The sequence below is a fragment of the Lithobates pipiens genome, unplaced genomic scaffold, assembly GCF_037356315.1.
Source record: "Lithobates pipiens isolate NorthernLeopardFrog02 unplaced genomic scaffold, aLitPip1_a1.2 Scaffold_27, whole genome shotgun sequence".
Classification (NCBI taxonomy): Eukaryota; Metazoa; Chordata; class Amphibia; order Anura; family Ranidae; genus Lithobates; species Lithobates pipiens.
The window spans coordinates 24367770-24386277 of record NW_027507788.1 but is presented as its reverse complement, the minus strand read 5'-3'; the positions used below and the strand labels follow the sequence as shown (position 1 = coordinate 24386277).

The 18508-nt window shown below is 44.3% G+C and overlaps 1 protein-coding gene across 1 annotated transcript in view; it reads right to left on the bottom strand.

Annotated features, from left to right (window-relative positions):
• The window catches only part of DEDD2 (death effector domain containing 2), a 33388-nt gene extending 15250 nt beyond the window's left edge, over positions 1–18138 (bottom strand). The window contains exons 1-2 of the mRNA XM_077456641.1: positions 17995–18138; positions 1764–2308 (exon numbers count right to left, since the gene is read on the bottom strand). Of these exons, the coding sequence (XP_077312767.1) occupies positions 1764–2214 (451 nt within the window). The 5' untranslated portion in view covers positions 2215–2308; positions 17995–18138. The remainder of the gene's footprint in view (positions 1–1763; positions 2309–17994) is intronic.
• Positions 18139–18508: the final 370 nt, after the last annotated feature.

Here is an 18508-nt window from a genome sequence, read left to right as displayed (position 1 = left end):
AAAGCCAATTTCAGCATTACTTAAAGAGGAAGTAAACCCTGATGAGTTTACTTCCTCTTTTTTTCCCTGCAAAGGTAAAGCATAATGGACTACTATGCATCGCATAGTAGTCCATTATGTGTCACTTACCTGACACAGGAGCCAGCGAAGTCGCCGCTGTCCCCTGTAGTCCGCCGCATCCATCTTGCTTGTGGCATCTCGCAGCTCCGCCGAATGACAGCGGCGAAGCCGCGATGACGTCACTCCCGCGCATGCGCACGGGAGTGGCGTCTCGCAGCTCCGCCGCTGTCATTCGGCAAAGCTGCGATGACGTCACTCCCGCGCATGGGAGTCGACAAATGCGGCAGCTCCATTCTTGGAACTGCCGCGTTTAGTGCGCCGCTGTCTACGGCGCATGCGCCGTAGACAGCAGTGCCCGTTTTCGGGCAAATATCTCCTAAACCATATAGGTTTAGGAGATATTTCTTGGACCTACAGGTAAGCCTTAATCTAGGCTTACCTGTAGGTCAAAGTGGTTTGTAAGGGTTTACTTCCTCTTTAAAAGGCTGTTACTAGCAGCTTCAGAAAAAAAATAAAAAAAAAAAAAAAAAAAAAACACACATTGCATTTTCTAGAAGATTTATGCTAAACATCCTTAAAACGGACCTGAAGTTTGCTCTAAGGGCTTTAAGAACCTGTATAGAGATTTGCCAATACTTAAAAAAATTTAAAAAAAAAAAAACACACCACACACACACTGTACACATTGCATTTTTAGATAAGCCCATATGCAGAAGATCCAACATTACTACCTATTCTACAAGCATTGCAATTTAACTTGTCAATAAAAGGCGGGGCGGGGGGCGCAGGAAGGGGGAAATGCTACAGACGGCTGCAGAGCTAGAGCAGATGTCTGTAAACTGCATCTTGCATAAATATAGACATTTGTAAACAAACCCTAGGAGAAAGTAGATTTGCCACAATTTCTATTTCACTGCTTAGCAGCTATAAGCTTCACAGACAGGAGTGCGCTGTATTCAGATGGCTGGTTGACTTCCAGTCCTGCACTGTGAAAAGTGGCAAAGTATGACCATACAGCAGCTCTGCAGTGCAGGATACATGTAAGAAAAAAAGCCTGTGCCCAACTATAAAAATAAAACTATACACAGAATTTATTTTTTTTTTTTTCCTTCTACAAAAAACATTAACATGCATTGAAAAAAATAAAAAAAATTGTTGAAATAAAGTTGAAGGCTGTAAGGCTTCATTCCCATGTGTACACTGACCTGTAAAGCCTACATTTCCAATTACATTACTGGAAAAAAAAAAAGGGAAAGAAAAACAGATCACCGTACTAACACATCCAACTTTAGTGCAGCGATCTCCCCTGTTGAGTGCCGATTGGATGCCGGTTTTCCAAGTCGGCTGGTTCCTGCCAAACTGACCTTTTTCAGCTTGTATGTACCTAGCAATAGTGGAGATGCAGCAACTGTATGGACATACCCGCACCTTGGATTAAAGCAGAATTACACCCTCCTAATTAAAAATAAATTAAGTTTAAAATAAAAAAATTAAAAAAACTTTTAAGACAGAAAAGACCCCATATGGCAGTGACTGTGACCAATGGCCAACGCTGAAGAGGTTCACTAGCCAGGCAAGTCAGCCATAATGCAGTTGAGTAAAAAAGGTAAGGTAAAGCGGGCTAAGTGCAAAAGGTGGGATTTTTTATTTTATTTATTTAGTCAAAAAGAAAGGAGGTTAGTGATGGCGTTGAGGGGTCTTACCTGGGCGACGTCTTCTAAAGGAGACGTATGGAAGTAGATCATGTCGTGTCAATACCCTTAGAAGCTGAAACAGATGTCGGAAGTTGCCCTCAGCACAGAACCCCCTTCTCTCCAATTCATAGAGTAGCTCAATGCCATTTTTAGGCCTTCGAATGTCGGAAAATTCCAAGTCATTGCTAGGCTTGGAGCACCGATTCCATTTGTTCCAGGCAGACAGTAAGGCATTGCTGGGCATCTCATCAGCTTCTTCCACTGTCCAGATGCTAGGGTCCAGGGGGTGAGTAAAAGGGTAGGATTCATTCAACAGGAAAGAAAGGGCATCAACATCACTCTCGGTCAATTGGGAACCGATTACATAAAACAACTGATGTAAGGAAAGCATGCCATAATATTCCAGGCACTCATCTTCCTCCCAGGATAAAGCAAATACTGAACTCGCAACATCAGCCATCCTGAAATGGATTTAAAAACTCTAGTTGAACAGCAGTTCAGGGTACTAGAAAGGACAATTCAATGTAGGAAAAAAGTCTTGCAAAATATGATCTCTGGAAAAAAAAAAAAAAGAAAAAAAGAAAAAAAAAAACGTATTAAGAATGCAAGATTACAAAGCCAAACAATGCTATCAAACACTCCAAATTAAACCCCTACAATATAAAATAAACAAAATATGTGGACTCTAGCTACCAGAGAGCACTTTCGAAAAAGTCACCACCTCTATGTAAAAGGGAGCAAATCTCCCTTCACCTGCTCTGAAAGGTGCATGAGGAACATGAGGAGCATGAGGTCTGTCAGGTGTCCTCTGCTCAGCCCCAAGGAGAGCGCACCTGATGGCAGGTTCTCCCCCAGTCTCGGGCAAGCACTTGGAGCCCAAGACAATCATGGTCTATTAAAGCACACTTCTTGCTAGCTGATGGTTGGATTAACATGGGATGCCCTGTCTGATCACACAGTCTGTGTGGGAGTATTGATTTGTAAAAAGATGCAATAGCCGCTACTAGCCTAATTACCATTCCCACTATCTCAGGTTCTTCTACAGAAAGTCTCTAGACTCAAAAAAAACTATGCCCGGTCTCTGACCATTTCCTTTAGCAAATTCTGCCATCTTACAGTTCTCTTCAGCTTTACATTACGATTTGTGGCCCTCAAATGAAGTTAGGGGCTGAAGTTGAAGGTCCCCCCTGCGCGCGATTACTTTTAACGCTGACAGTCAATGCTGCAACAAGTCTCAGTATCTGAACAAGCTGGTTACCATAATAAAGCAGAGCTCTTTTGGGGCGGGGGAATGGAGTTGCTTGCCACTCCCACACTAGTGATGCTGGCGCCCCAACCCGAGGCAGATTAAAGAATCAGAGGGGGGGAATGGAGTGGCTAGCCACTCCCACTCCCTTACTAGTGATGCTGGCGCCCCAACCCCGAGGCAGATAAAAATTTTATATATATATATATATATATATATATATATATATATATATATATATATATATATATATATATATATATATATATATATATATATATATATATATATATATATATATCGGTTCAGGTGACAACATTGCTGGATCCCTGGACAGGCAAGTGTCCTATTAAAAAAAAAAACAGTCAGCAGCTATAGTATTTGTATCTTTCATGTAAACCATAAAGCAATTGCCTGAAACTAAATAAACCCAGGAAATGTGCACAGACAGCCAGCATGACCATATAAATTACAAAACAAGTAAATAAGTGCAAAATAATTGTAGCAAATACAAAATATAGTAGGAATATTTTTTTGTGCTACAGTGAAACTTTTTTTTACTGAAACTGCTTAAACACAAAAAAGGATTAATTTTTTTTAAAAATATAAATTTTTTTTTTTTTAGCACTCCTCTGATGTACTTTTGGAAAAAACATTGAGATTTAATAAGATGGCCTTCTTGCCAATTGCTGCATGGGGCCCTTTTTCTGAAGAGATTTACTAGCACAATGCTGTGAATGGAATGTCTAATGATCAATAAACCAGGAGTAATCCCATCCATAAGCCACTCATTAATCACTTCTGACTTCATTACCCCACAGGCGAATCATATATATTCCCCATACTGACAAAAGTGCTTTAATAAGGACATGGGATATATGGCTCATTTCCATCAATCTATAAATATACAACAAGTGTTAATTCAACCCAGCTCTGATCAATGATGTTTATACAACTGTTAATATCAATCCAATACCCTGGTGTGTCTTCCACCAACAGATAAAACGCAGAGTGTTTCACCCACAGGTCCAATAGTAAGAGATTCCAAACCTACATGCTGTCATAGAATTTGCTCAACACAATGAACCCTGCTCTATGGAAAGATAAAGACTTTTCTAGGAGACGAGGAATAAAAGTGTCAGTCTTTGGAACCTGTGGTGAAAGTTATGTTATTGAAAGTGATGAAATTGTATAAAAATGAAAAGCAAAATGGGATTAATGCAGAAAAAATTAATATATCACATGCAACAATGTTCTAAAGGTGAACTTATCCTTTAAAAGTGGTTGTATGCTCACTTTTTTAACTTTTACCTACAGGAAAGCCTATAATAAGGCTTACCTGTAGGTAAAAAAAATATCTCCTAAACCTGTACGGTTTAGGAGATATTCCCCTCGGTATGCGCCGCTGACTGCAGCGGCGCATGCACACAAGGGGGTTCTCGCCGTGAAAATCCGGCAGCGGCCGACCGGCCTGAAATCTCCTGTGCGCATGCGCGGGAGTGACGATATCGCGGCTCCGGCCACTCACAGTGCCGGAGCCGCGATACCCGGAAGAAACGCCGAGGGAGCATGTCAGCTCCCTCGGCGTGGATCGGGCCAGATGTCGGGGCCTCGTTCTAAGGTAAGTATTTCATAATGAGCTAGTATTCGGTGCATACTAGCTCATTATGCCTTTTGCTTTGCAGGTTTAAAAAAAAAAGAAAAAAAAAGAAAAATTTGCGGGTTTACTACCGCTTTAACAAGAATGCCTAGGGGGAAAAAAAAAAAAAAAAAAATTTAAAAAAAAAGGGGTAGGTCAAAACTACTGCAAAACCTGCCAGAGACAGATGAGATCATTCAAAACAATAAAAAATGGCTAGTAAAATTGTTGTTTTGATAAAAACTGCCCAAACTTAAATGTTGACTTAAAGTCAAGTAAGTAAAGTGGTTGTAATCCTAAAAACACCCCACGCATGATCAATACCAGTGCTTCTGCAGTGTAATTTGTCCAATGCAACATTCTAAAAATACCTGGTTGATCCTGCCTGGTCCTGAGCAAGGTACCATGGTCAGTTTAGGTGCCTCTGTCATCATGCTGTGTGTACACAGTCCCTCCCTCAGTCATTTCCTCATCAGTGTGTGAAATGTGATCTCTAAACATGTCCCTTCCCCTCCTGCTGCAGTAAAGTCAGATTTAAAAATAACTGGCATTCTGTTGTAGCAAAATATAAAGTATCGTGTGTCAGGTTTTTAAACAGTTATAATCCCAAACACCTTCTTGCATAGCGCTGCTCTGCGGTCACATGACCATCTGCTGGCTGGCATGTCAGGGGGCATCTCAGCCCTCCGGCTGCTCTCCGTAGATTGGGGAAGGAGAGAAGAGGAAGGTCACATGACCACAGAGTGGTGCTGTGCAAGAAGGTATTTAGGATTAAGGGGGGGGGGGGGGGGGACCCAACACACCCCACCTGACAGTACTTTAACTTACTAAAAACAAGGAAGTTATTCATAAATCTGACTTTACAATCACTTTAAAGCTCAACTCCTGTCTTGCTTTTTTTGGCCATACTTTGCTTCTGGGTCACAGGAGTGCACTTACTTTTACTCTGTGACCCAGAATTGGCCGACACCACAGAGCCAATCCAGATGTCTGACGGTCAGCTGTGTCAGCTCCTCAGCACATGGCTGAGAGCCAGAGCCAGCTGCTCCAGCCCCACCAGGCAGGGCAGGGTCAGTCTCCGTCCTCAGCCCTGAAAGATTGAAAACTGAGCGATAAGTGGTCATGCGATTGCTCAGTTCTTGAGCTTGGAGCTGGCGGGGGACAATACAGCATGGAAGTACATGTAGGTTTGCTTTTCTGCAAGTCCATAGTAAGTTTTGCAGGCTCCTCTTCTGTACTGAAATTGCTTACTCTTATTTCATTGCACATTGTGAGCATCTCAATGCAAATTAGAAAATGTAAGATAGATCATCAACCACTTTCCTTCTCAGCCTGTTTCTGGCCTACCCCTTTCATTCAATGGATTTCATTTTAACCTCATTTTAACCTCTTCCTGTCCGCGCTATAGCTGAACGGCTACAGCGCAGGCCTACATTGCAGGGAGGCCATCAATAGACGTCCTCGCTCCCTGCGCGGCACACTCTGAACACCGAGCCAATGAGACAGATCCTGGCCCCTTACCAAGTGATCAGCGGTCAGCCAATGACAGCCGATCACGTCATGTAAAACAGAAGCTCGGTAAATCGGCAAAAAGCAGCTGATCACTGGCTTCTGTTGAAGGGACATCTGTCCCAAAGAGGAAGAGACATAGCCGCCTCATCTGTGCCAACCAATACCACCTGCTAGTGCCAGTGCCCACCAGTTAATCAGTGCCACCTATTAATGCCTCAGTTCAATCTAGCAGTGTTGCCTATCAGTGTAACCTACCAGCGCCACCTCATCAGCGCACATCAATGAAGGAGAAAAAAAAAAAAAAAAAAAAAAAAAAAAGTTACCCATTTATAAAACTTATAACAAAATATAAAACAGTTCGTTTTCAAAATTATTTTTTTTGATCAAATACCACCAAAAGAAAGCTCTATTTACGTGCGTGTTAAAAATGTCATTTGGGTAAAGTGTTACACAACCACACAATTATCAAAGAGTGAGAGCGCTGAAAGCTAAAGATTGGCCTGGGCAGGAGAGGGGTTTAAGTGCCTGCCCAGTAAGCAAGTGGTTAATTATGGATGGTCATAAGTGGTTCTTACTAAGGGCACCCTGCAAGCAAATACAGCCTGCTTAGGAATGCCCACTTCTCCAGACTGAAACCCACAGATCAAGGAATTTTAAATATTTGCATAACTACTCCCAAGAGCAAACACACTGCTTACATTAGGGGTGAAGGCTTTTGAAAGAAATAATGAGGAAGGATGATGTTATTCAATAAGATATGTACAGTACCTGACTGACCCCTCCCATCAGACATAATCAACCTAATCTAACCTAATGCATAGAGATCATGGAAACCCAGTGAGGACATTACTAGAACTCATTAAAATGATATGGTTTTAATTTGAAAATGTAATTAGCGTGCCAATGAAGTGGGAAGGAGGAACCAGAGAAGTCAAAATATATGCAGATTAAAACTTCAGCTTTAAAATTATGCTAAATTTCATGACACACAAAAAACAAACACACAGTAATAAAAGGCCTGAGATACATTTTCTACATAATCTGCTGACACAGGCTTCCCACAGCACTGTTCCTGATCTTAGTTTGGTCAGGCATCAGAATTTGCATTTAATATAGTAAAGCAAACTTAGCACCCAACTGGCTACACTATGCCCAAGTCAACCTCACATTTTTTTAAAATCTTTTCTTCTATCTTTTCATGTGACAACACTGAAGAAATGACACTTTGCTACAATGTAAAGTAGTGAGTGTACAGATTTCATAACAGTGTAAATTTGCTGTCCCCTCAATAACTCACACAGCCATTAATGTCTAAACCGCTGGCAACAAAAGCGAGTACACCCCCCCCCCCCCCCCCCCCGAAAATGTCCAAATTGGGCCCAAAGTGTCAATTTGTGTGGCCACCATTATTTTCCAGCACTGCCTTAAGCATCCTGGGCATGGAGTTCACCAGAGCTTCACAGGTTGGCACTGGAGTCCTCTTCCCCTCCTCCATAAAGACATCACTGAGCTGGTGGATGTTAGAGACCTTGCGCTCCTTCACCTTCCGTTTGAGGATGTCCCACAGATGCTCAATAAGGTTTAGGTCTGGAGACATGCTTGGGCAGTCCATCACCTTTACCCTCAGCTCCTTTAGCAAGGCAGTGGTCCTCTTGGAGGTGTGTTTGGGGTCGTTATGTTGGAATACTGACAGGCTGACATGCCCACCCCCCCCCCCCCCCCTTTAAACCTCTGCAGCAATGCTGGCAGCACTCATGTATATTCCCCAAAGACAACATCTGGATATGACACTGAGCATGTGCACTCAACTTCTTTCGTTGACCATGGCGAGGCTTGTTCTGAGTGGAATCTGACCTGTTAAACCGCTGTATGGTCTTGGCCACCATGGCATAGCTCAGTTTCAGAGACTTGGCAATCTTCTTATAGCCTAGGCCAGGGAAATGCAATCAGCTGTTGCAAAACTACAAGTCCCATCATGCCTCTGGGTATCATGCTTGTGGCTGTCGGAGTCTTGCTATGCCTCATGGGACTTGTAGTTCTGCAACAGCTTGAGGTCCGCTAATTGCATATCCCTGGCCTAGGCCAGTGATGGTGAACCTCGGCACCCCAGATGTTTTGAAACTACATTTCCCATGATGCTCAACTACACGTCAGAGAGCAAGTGCATCATGGGAAATGTAGTTCCAAAACCTCTGGGGTGCCAAGGTTCGCCATCACTGGCCTAGGCCATCTTTATGTAGCACAATTCTTTTTTCAGATCCTCGGAGTTCTTTGCCATGAGATGCCATGTTGAACAACCAGTGAGAGCGATTGACACCAAATTTAACACCTGCTCCCAATTCACACCTGAGACCTTGTAACACTAACGAGTCACATGACACCAGGGAGGGAAAATGGATAATTGGGCCCAATTTGGACATTTTCACTTACAGGTGAACTCACTTTTGTTGCCAGCGGTTTAGACATTAATGGCTGTGTGTTGAGTTATTTTGAGGGGACAGCAAATTTACACTGTTATACACTCACTACTTTACATTGTAGATACGTTTAATTTCTTCAAGGGCACTCATTTGCAAGATACTGTATATTGAATTATTACCAGGACCTTTAACAGCTGAAAGTTGAATGTGCATAATGTGTTATATTTTATTCTTTATGTCCAATCAAAAATGTTTCTTAGTTTTGGATAGCGTGGACAGGAGTTAGAAACCCTAACAGGCGTTATCATCTAGTCAGGGTTTCAGAAGTTCTTTACTTTGTGCACAAACTTCAATAATGATAGATAGAGATAGAGAGATAGAGAGATATATAGTTTTTTCCCCACACACCTATTTAAAAATGTATAAACTGCTGCCATATTCTATAGCCCTTTACAGAAAACTCAGTTCACCTCAGTCATTTCTCCAATAGGGGCTAACAAATTAATATTGGCAGAACTGGTAGCACCTGGTAAATCTGAAATGTGCCAGCAGAAAATCAGTCCGTTTTTAACTTGTCGTCCACAAACTGAAAGAACCAACAACCATCATTAAACCACCACAAGCTAGAAATAAAGGATAATAATACGTATTATTCCAGAGGAGTGTGGAGAGGAGAACGCACACTCAGCTGTCACCTTTTGGGCTCTTATTTCAAGGTGAAACAATCATCATTAACCCCTCTGGCTCATACGGAGAGACTCAACACTGATTATTACCCCCAAACTCACTGTAATTCTTACGCTACAGTCAATGGAAACTGGCAGCAGCTGCAATTACCATGGATGGTGAGGAGTTGTGCCTGGGCAGTGCTACTTTTTCAACTACTACCTACAACTTAAAGGCCAAGTTCACCTTTAGGAACATGTTACACCCTTATTTAGGATGTTACATGCTCCTGCATTCTCTTGACAGCGGGCAGAGGTTCTTCTACCCACACCCACTGTCACAATATAAAACAGAGCAGCCATGAGGGGCTCCACCTACATGGCTGCATCATTAGTTTACAGAGTTCTGTAAATGAATAAACTACAGGTACTACCTTCCATTACGTTATGACAGGCGGTTTGCAGTTCTCCATGAACTGCGAGTGTGCTGGTGGGTGCTCTCATACCTCATTGATCCTTCTGCTCTTCAGTAACCATCTCCCTGTGACTTTAAAGAGGAAGTAAACCCTGATGAGTTTACTTCCTCTTTCATTCCCTGCAAAGCATAATGGACTACTAAGCATCGCATAGTAGTCCATTATGTGTCACTTACCTGACACAGGAGCCAGCGAAGTCACCGCTGTCCCCTGTAGTCCGGCGCATCCATCTTCTTGGTGGGGTCCCGCAGCTCCGCCGCTGTCATTCGGCAAAGCCGCAATGATGTCACTCCCATGCATGGGAGCCGACACGTGCGGCAGCTCCGTCGTTGAGAATGCCGCGCTCAGTGCGCCGCTGTCTACGGTGCATGCACCGTAGACAGCGGTGCCTGTCTTCGGGCAAATATCTCCTAAACGGTATAGGTTTAGGAGATATTTCTTGGACCTACAGGTAAGCCTTAATCTAGGCTTACCTGTAGGTCAAAGTGGTTTGTAAGGGTTTACAACCACTTTAACTGTTTTTGGTATTGTGTTTCCTGTACAGGGCAGAGCCAACATCTCATGTAGCTGTCCTGGAAGATGCTTTGGGAAGCAATAAAACGCACATTTCTTACTGCAGAAATTAGCATTATTTTTCCCAAAAAGGTGAACTTGTTCTTTAACGTTACAATTTCATGAACTCTCCATTCTGTATTAGTTGCATAAACAGTATTCAGCATAAAAAAAAAAAAAAAAAAAGCATCTGCAGAGTATAAACATGTTAGGCAATTCCAATTGCTCAATGTCTCATTTACAGCAGCAAAAACTCAAATCTGATGCAATGCTAGTAGGGATGAGCTCAGCCGTGTTCAGATCCTAGTCCAAACCTACCTGAGCGATCCCACCAGGAATGGGCCACTGTACTGGGCACATTATCAGCACCAAGATATTCCATTCTCTGCAGCTGCAGATATATATGCACACACACACACTGTTAATGTGGGGCTGCGGGGCAGTAAGCGTTGTGACCACTTATGATTGGCACAGGACAGGCGACAGATTCCCGGTAGGATTTGAATATGACCGAGTTCATCCCCAATGGCAAACAAAAATGACATGTGCACTGGAAGATAGAGTTTAAGGCTACATAAATAGAAGTGTAACAATAACCCCCTTTGGCTTTTTATATGAGTAACATAGGAGCACGATCAATCCATTTAAAGGTTCCATTCACCCAAATGTTAAAATTGGTTATAAGAGGAGGCTGAGGGTCAACCCCAGGCTTCTTATATACATTTCGGATAGTACAACTTTTTTTAATGCTGAATACTGTACAACATTGAGACCCATCTGTCATTCCCCAACTCTTAATTTTCACCCTTGGATGTTCCGAGAGACAGAGCCCAAAGGCTGGCGGGCCACAAAAGATAAATGCTGGCTGCCTTGAAGGGGACAGGGAGGGGGTGGGGTGAGTGCCATACATACAGGATAATTTCCTTTTAACTTGGCGACCTCTGTAATAGGAAGTCCCGTTGAGACAGGAGAAAACAGGAGCTTCTCCTATATGTAATGTGTTGGCGCTCGCCCTGCCCCCCTCCCTGTCCCCTTCGAGGCTGCACTGATGGCAATGGTGGGTCCGCAGATGGGCACAGACCCTTATGTTGCTTCACAGTTCTTTATTTAAAATGTACGTTTCTTTCCTGAAACTTCCCTCTTAAAGTGAAGGTGCATGTTATATGCTGTTAAATGCAGTATATCCAAATATTATGCCCGAGCTCCTCTCTTCACCACACACACAGCCACACAGGCAAGAGAATTCTTGTTAGGCAGTGTATTGTGCTCGGACAAACCATTTTTAATGGTTCAAAGAATGTCAGGTAAAATGGTCGGCCCTCGCGCATGTTCACTTTATCAAATCTGCCCTCTTTGGAAAAGGTTTGGACACCCCTGGTTTACATGTTTTTAAGATACCACACATACTTTAGTTGCATTGTCAGACTTTTCAACTGATCCAAATAAGGATGATCAGATTTTTACGATAATACAAAATTTTTATTACTACACCCTAAAATGAATATAACCGGTCAGACATATTAAAAGGTTCCTGTAGATTCGTCTTTTAAAGAGCTGAGGCAATGCTTTTCCTGCCCCTGAGAAGCTCCATCTCTCAGGGGCTGTCCTGGGGACGACTACTGCAAAGTGAACTTTAAACAAAACCCCAGTGGGCGGGAGAAAAGCTTTCAAGTTACACTCAAGCATTCCAGCTTCAGCGCAATGTACATGGTTTCGGTGCAGGCTAGCTATGCTTTTCTATAGACTTCGTTTTGGTGCAATTTCAGAAATTGCTTCAAGACAGTGTGGACAAATTAGAAAGCTATGGAAAAACTTGGCTAACCAGTAGGAAACCACAGATCCACTGTGCTGAGACAAAGCACAGTGGATCAGTGTGAAGCGGTGGGGGCACCCAGCAAGAGCACCGGCATGGGACTCGAGAAGAGGAGGAGTCAGGCTGCTCTGTGCAAAACCATAGCACAGAACAGGTGATTTTATATTTTTTATTTCATTTTAAAAACAAGGCTTTAATATTGCTTTAATCAAAGGAACAATAAAGCTGTTGGTTGTGGTTATCTGCAATTGAAAGGTGGTTAAAGTAGCTATACAGGCAAAAATAAAAACAAGGAGGGCGCCCTGTGTCTCTTTAGTCATAATGTAGGAAATAGATATATATTTGCTGAACCCCTTATGTCAGTTCAGTAGACGGGCTCCTGATCACTGGAAATCCCTGCAGGCCTGGCCAGACTTCCAAAACTGATTGATGTGTGCAGACTAAAGGCAGGCTGTGCGCCAAGGTGGCTGCCTGTTGTCCCTTAAAGGGCAATGTAAGGCAGTGGGAAGAGCATGGTCACCCTTCCCTTCATGCAGACCTCCTCCCTGCCCTTAAAGAGATCTAAGAGCCAGAATGCAGGCATTTGGGTCATGTGACCACTGTGACTGGCTGTCACATAAGCTCCCAATCACAAGTTTGCATCAAGAGCTTACCAATCCCTGCCAGCTACCATGCTTGGAGTGAGCAGGGAGTGCTCGCAGCACAGTAAGTGGTTTACAGAGGGCCGCTTGGCGTTATGACCCACCCGCTTAGCAGCGGCATATATGTGTGCAGCCGGCATCACAAGGTTAAGGGGAAGACGAAGGACACAAAACTCACTTAATGGCTAAGGATTTAAACCTAAAATCCATGTATGGCAAATTTTAGAGTTCCATTGGTCTATCATACTTGCGTTGCACTATCTGTGGAAATCAGAAAATCACTGCAGTAGGACCGCTACTACAGTCATCTCCACTAGCTTCCGGGTCCCATGACGAGCAGCTGTTCTACTGCACTGTGAACAAATGAGGTCGCTCACTTGGCATGGGCACTAAAGGGAATATTTAGCATTCACTAATACAATGGGTTCTCTGCTTAAACAAGCTGGACAGCTGAGGTGGAGGAGATGTCACAATTCCCACTTTGCCCAAATCAGAACATTTTGCATTTATTGAGAAAATTAATAGTGTTCCCAGAATGGTGCTTGAGCCAAGCGAGCGACCTCCTCCCTGTATTCAGCTATTACTTTCTCTCTCCCCCCCTTTTCCTGACGTTTTTGATATAAAATAACGTGCAGAAAGCAGTATGCATATCTGTTATTAGAATGATTTGCTTCCACCGATGTTCATACAAGCGTATCTTTACATACGATGGATGTATCTATTAGGTCTTCTGCCTACTGATTACTTGGGACTTTTCAAATGCTTATACTACTTTACTCAAGAGAGATTATTGCATATACTACTAGATTAGATAATGCACTTGATATGTATACCCAATAGCCAGTGACCACACTTACCTTTACGTTATACTGAATGTTCCACTCCCGGTATATATGTTTTGCTATGTTGTTGGAACAAGATACTTGTATGATTTTGTTTTGTTTTTTTTTTGATTACCTGTAATGCCTTAAAACTCTTAATTAAAAAAAATGATTCAACAAAGTATGTAGTCACGTTTCGTAATGTAGTGTTTAATTACATGGTCACATGTTTATGTAGTCACGTGTTTAGTAAGCAGCCTTTCTGAACAGGACCTGGAAGTGGAGATCACTGTAGTAGCGGCGCCTACTCCGATTTCCAGCTTCCACTGAGATCTCACAACTATGGCACATACATACTTACATTTGTCCAAGCTGAATCATAATAACCATTTACACAGTACCATAACATGGGATTCAGCTTTACATAAAAATGAACACTTTGATTGACAGGGGCAGATATAATGGGTAAAGCCCAACTCCAGGCAAAGCGATCATCTTATCCCCTCTTCCCACCCCCTCCCCTCTCCTCAGGTCAGGTCATCCTGCAAGCGGTTTAATTTTCCTTACCTGGTGAAGTCTTATCCTCACCCTAGTCCTCCACCCTCCATACAGGTCCATCACTGATACTATTCCCCCCTCTGTGGGGACTGCTGGTCCTGCACCACACCTTAAAAACAAACCTTCGCTTAAAAGTACCGCTCATCCCCCCCCACATATTTGTGGTTATTTCTGGGTACCCTTTTTTATTCTTTTGGACAAGTACCTGTTCCCTCTTCCTTTGCCTAGGCAAGAATTACATAAGCTTGGCCCACCTCCCCACTAGCTTCTGGGGCATGCCACATGTCCTAAAAAGCTACGGGACCAATTTGACAGCTCAGCATGATCTTGTGCATACACCGCGGGGAGTCAGCAGTGAAACAGCAGGAGCTCACAGCCGGCTCCCATATCCAAGATGGCGGTGCCAGGGATCTGAACACCAGAGAACCAGTCCCATTTAGGACAGCGCTGGACTCCTGGGGTAGGGAGTGTCTTTCTTAAAAGTCAGCAGCTGCCGTGTTTGTAGCGAACACACCACACACAAAACTATAGATCACCTTACCACAAAATTGCCTATGCAGATAAGAGGTGTCTGTAGACTGCTGACATTGAACTTGGAGGAGTGAAGGGGCCAGATGGCGAGAGTGAAGCCCCATACACACACCATCAGATTTTCTGCTTTTTGTCTTCAGATTTACCAAAACCATGTAGTGCAAGGGCCTGCCTGATTGCAAACAAATTGAAACTCCTAAGGTCTGACTTCATTATATGGTTTTGGTAAATCTGAAGGAAAACGTCAGCAGAAAATCTGATAGCGTGTATGGGACTTTAAAGGAATTAGTTCACCTTTACCAAAATAAGACCATGCGGGTGAAGTGTCTCTATAGATAAAAACACACTGTGCAGCTCCAACACTGAATAGTGCCCTTGCTGTATGTAGGCCATTTACGTACCTCCCCAAGCCTGACTGAAAAACTCCCAGAATTAGCATCATCCTGTCCTGCCTTCTCACTAGGAAATTGCTAAGGGGCTGTTACTGTTCACCTGCATCATCCCAGGAACAAGCCCTTTGATTCCACCTAGCTTCACACTGATGTGACGCGGGAAGCGCAGCAAATCCTGTGCGTTTCCCACACCTCATTGAAAAAATAAAACAAAAAAGGAAACTGTATTTTGTCCATGCGATGCCAATGTTATCTTGACAACACTCTGAAACAGCATGCAAAACGCACTGTGATTGCCAAAGCCAGATAAGATTCCAGTGCAACCATAGAAGAAAAAAAAAAAAATTGTTGGGGTCCTGCACAATTTTGGCCGGATGTGGTGTGATTTGAGCCACAGAAAATGAATGGTTCAAATTGCACCGCACAGACATCACATGTGATAGGAACAAGAATTATGTACGAATCGCATGCGGCATCCCCAACGACACGAGTGTGAACCCAGACTCCAACCCCGTCACACGAGCTGTCCCTCCCCTGATGCAGTAGCTCCGAGTCCAGCATTTTAGAGCTTGCTCCTGTGTCTTAGCAACAAGGCAGGATGGGATGATACCTTCTCTGGGAGTTTTTTTTAGTCAGGCTTCAGGTGGCATTAAATGGCCTAAACCTTTAGCAAGGGCATTATCTAATGTATTTCAGAGCCGCACATTTAGGTTTTTATCTACAGACAACCCTTACCTGCATGGTCTTACTGTGGTAAAAGTGAACTAACTCTTTAACCACGTCCATACCAGCACTCCCTCCCCCCCCCCCCCCTTCCTACGCAGTACAATTTTCAGCGCTGTCACACTTTGACTGACAATTGCGCAGTCGTGCTACACTGTACCCAAATGGAATTTTTATAATTTTCTTCCCACAAATAGAGCTTTCTTTTGGTGGTATTTTATCACCTCTGCAGTTTTTAGTTTTTGCATGAGATAAATGAAAAAATAATGACAATTTAAAAATAAACTGACGGGGACACTGACAGGCGGCACTGATGAGGAGCTACTGACAGGCATTACTGAGTGCCACTTTTTTGGGCACGGTTATGGGGACAGGCTGGCAGCTGATGGGCACCTTTAGATGGGTGCTGTACTGATAATCAATGTGCTGATTATCAGCAGAGACAACCCCCCCCCCCCATAGGGAGAGCCGCCGATCGTCTCTCACTGTCAGCGTGAACCGAGGAAAGCTGTTTACCACCACTTCCTGGTTCATGCGATGATCAGCTGCGATTGGTCACAGCTTATCACGTGGTATGAAGCCTCCATCAGAGGCTTCATACCACGATTGGAGTTGTGTGTCAGATTGACACACAGCACCTCCGATCGAAACGCGCTGGCTCCGTTATCCTGATCACGTCCGGCCAGGGATATCACAACCACTCCGCCGCCTTCCTTCTGCTATATGGCGGGCGGCAAGTGGTCAAGGAGGAACTAAACTTCCATTTGAAAATTCTGCCTATAATTCTGCCTTGTACACACGGTCAGAAATTCCGACGGAAGAGGTCCAATCGGATTATATTGTTGGAAAATCCGATCGTGTGTGCGCTCTATCAGACTTTTTCTGTCGGAAAAAATAAATAAATTTGAGAGCAGGATCTCAAATTTTCCGACAAAAAAAAATCCTTTCAGACTTTTCCCGATCGTTTGTAGAAAATTCCGATCTGACAAAGTGCCACGCATGCTCAGATCAAATTACGAGAAACAAAGCTATTGGCTACTAGCCTGTACGTAGTCCCGTCATAACAAACGAACGTCATCGCGTTCCGAACGATCGGATTTTCCAACAACTTTGTCCGACCGTGTGTATGCAACACCAGTTTAGGACAAAATCCGTCGGAAAAAATAAACAAACAAGACAGATTTTGTGATCGGAACGTCCGACCGTGTGTACGGGGCATAAGACTTACCTATAAGTAGTGTAAATAATATCTCCTAATCGTGTCCCATTTAGGAGATATGTCATCACTGACGGCATATACAGTAAATCACAGGCGCATGGACTCTGAAGGAACAACCACCCGTGACGATTCTTCAGAGGCCTGCGCTGTGAGCGGCGGCTCCCGCACGCATGCGCAGAGGTGACGTGATTGCGGCTCCGCCCAGTCGCAGAGCCGGAGTCCGTGGAACCAGGGCGAGTGAAGATGGAAGCGCCCTCCAGCAATAAACATTGCATCGCTGGAAGGCTTGGTTTTGAGGCAGGTATCACATAATGTGCTAGTACGCGATGTTTACTAGCACATTATGCCTTTGCAGGTAAGAATAAAAAAAAGTTTTTTTTGTTAAAAAGTGCAGCAGTTTACACCCGCTTTAACTCTCGCCATGCGGCCCCTTCACTCCTCGCGGTCCGATGTCAGCAGTCTTCTGGATCCCGGGAGTACCCCCTTGGATGGACAGCCAATGGGAATTGCCCGTGTCTCTCATGCAGAGACATGGACACCCCGAAGAAGGGCCCCTCCAGGGAGTAAACAGAGCTGGGCTGATCACATGACCAAGCAAAAAATAAATAAATAATAATAATAATAATAATAGTGTTAAAAAAAATAAAGTTTTTTGTTTTTAATCCGGCAGAGACAGTTCATTTTACCTCAGAATTGGGTTTTACTTGACAAAATGCTGACAACACAAAGATGGGGGAGAAAATGGCCAACAAGGATCTGCGATGTGCTGTGAGGTGACAGGTCCGCTTCCCAGTCGTCTATAGTCCCCCTATGAGGAGGAATAAGGGACACAGGGACTGAGGTGTCCACCCAGCCAATGGGGCGCACAGTTACCTCAGACAGGGCGCAGAGCCAGCCGGCCGCCATTACAGCTCTCCCTCACAGCTCCCTCTCCCCACACAGGCAGCCATTTCCTCACTACGCCGTACGGCACACATTCCTCCTTACACCAGACACCGGCCTTCCCACCGACCCCACAACACCCGGCCTTACCAAGAGCAACCACCGACCGAACACCTCACCAAAACGGACACCGCACTCCGACCCTCCGCAGCGATAAACGGCTTCTCGTACGTTCCACCGCCAACTGCGCATGCGCCGGGTTTGATTGCCGTCACTCACAGCCCTCGAGCCACGCCTCCGTCCGCCATCTCGCGACGCGCGCAGGCGCACAACAACGGGCCGCGGTGGACTTGGAGTCCTGTCACGCAGCTGGCCCACGTGACGCAGGGGATGCCGCAGCCAATGGGGGCGAGAGCTCGCGGTACGTTTACATAAGGGCTATTCACGGAAGGGAGATACGCAGAGTAGGGGAAGGGCGTCTGTGAGTCATTGCGGAGTTTGAGCTGCGGCTGACTGGAGGTGGTGGGGAGGGGGAGGGGGGGCTTGTTGCTATGGAAATGTCGGCTGGTCAATGTTATGGACATGTCCTAAAGTTGACACCAGACACACAAGGGGATATTTACTAAAAGCAAATCCACTTTGTACTACAAGTGCAGCTAGTGCA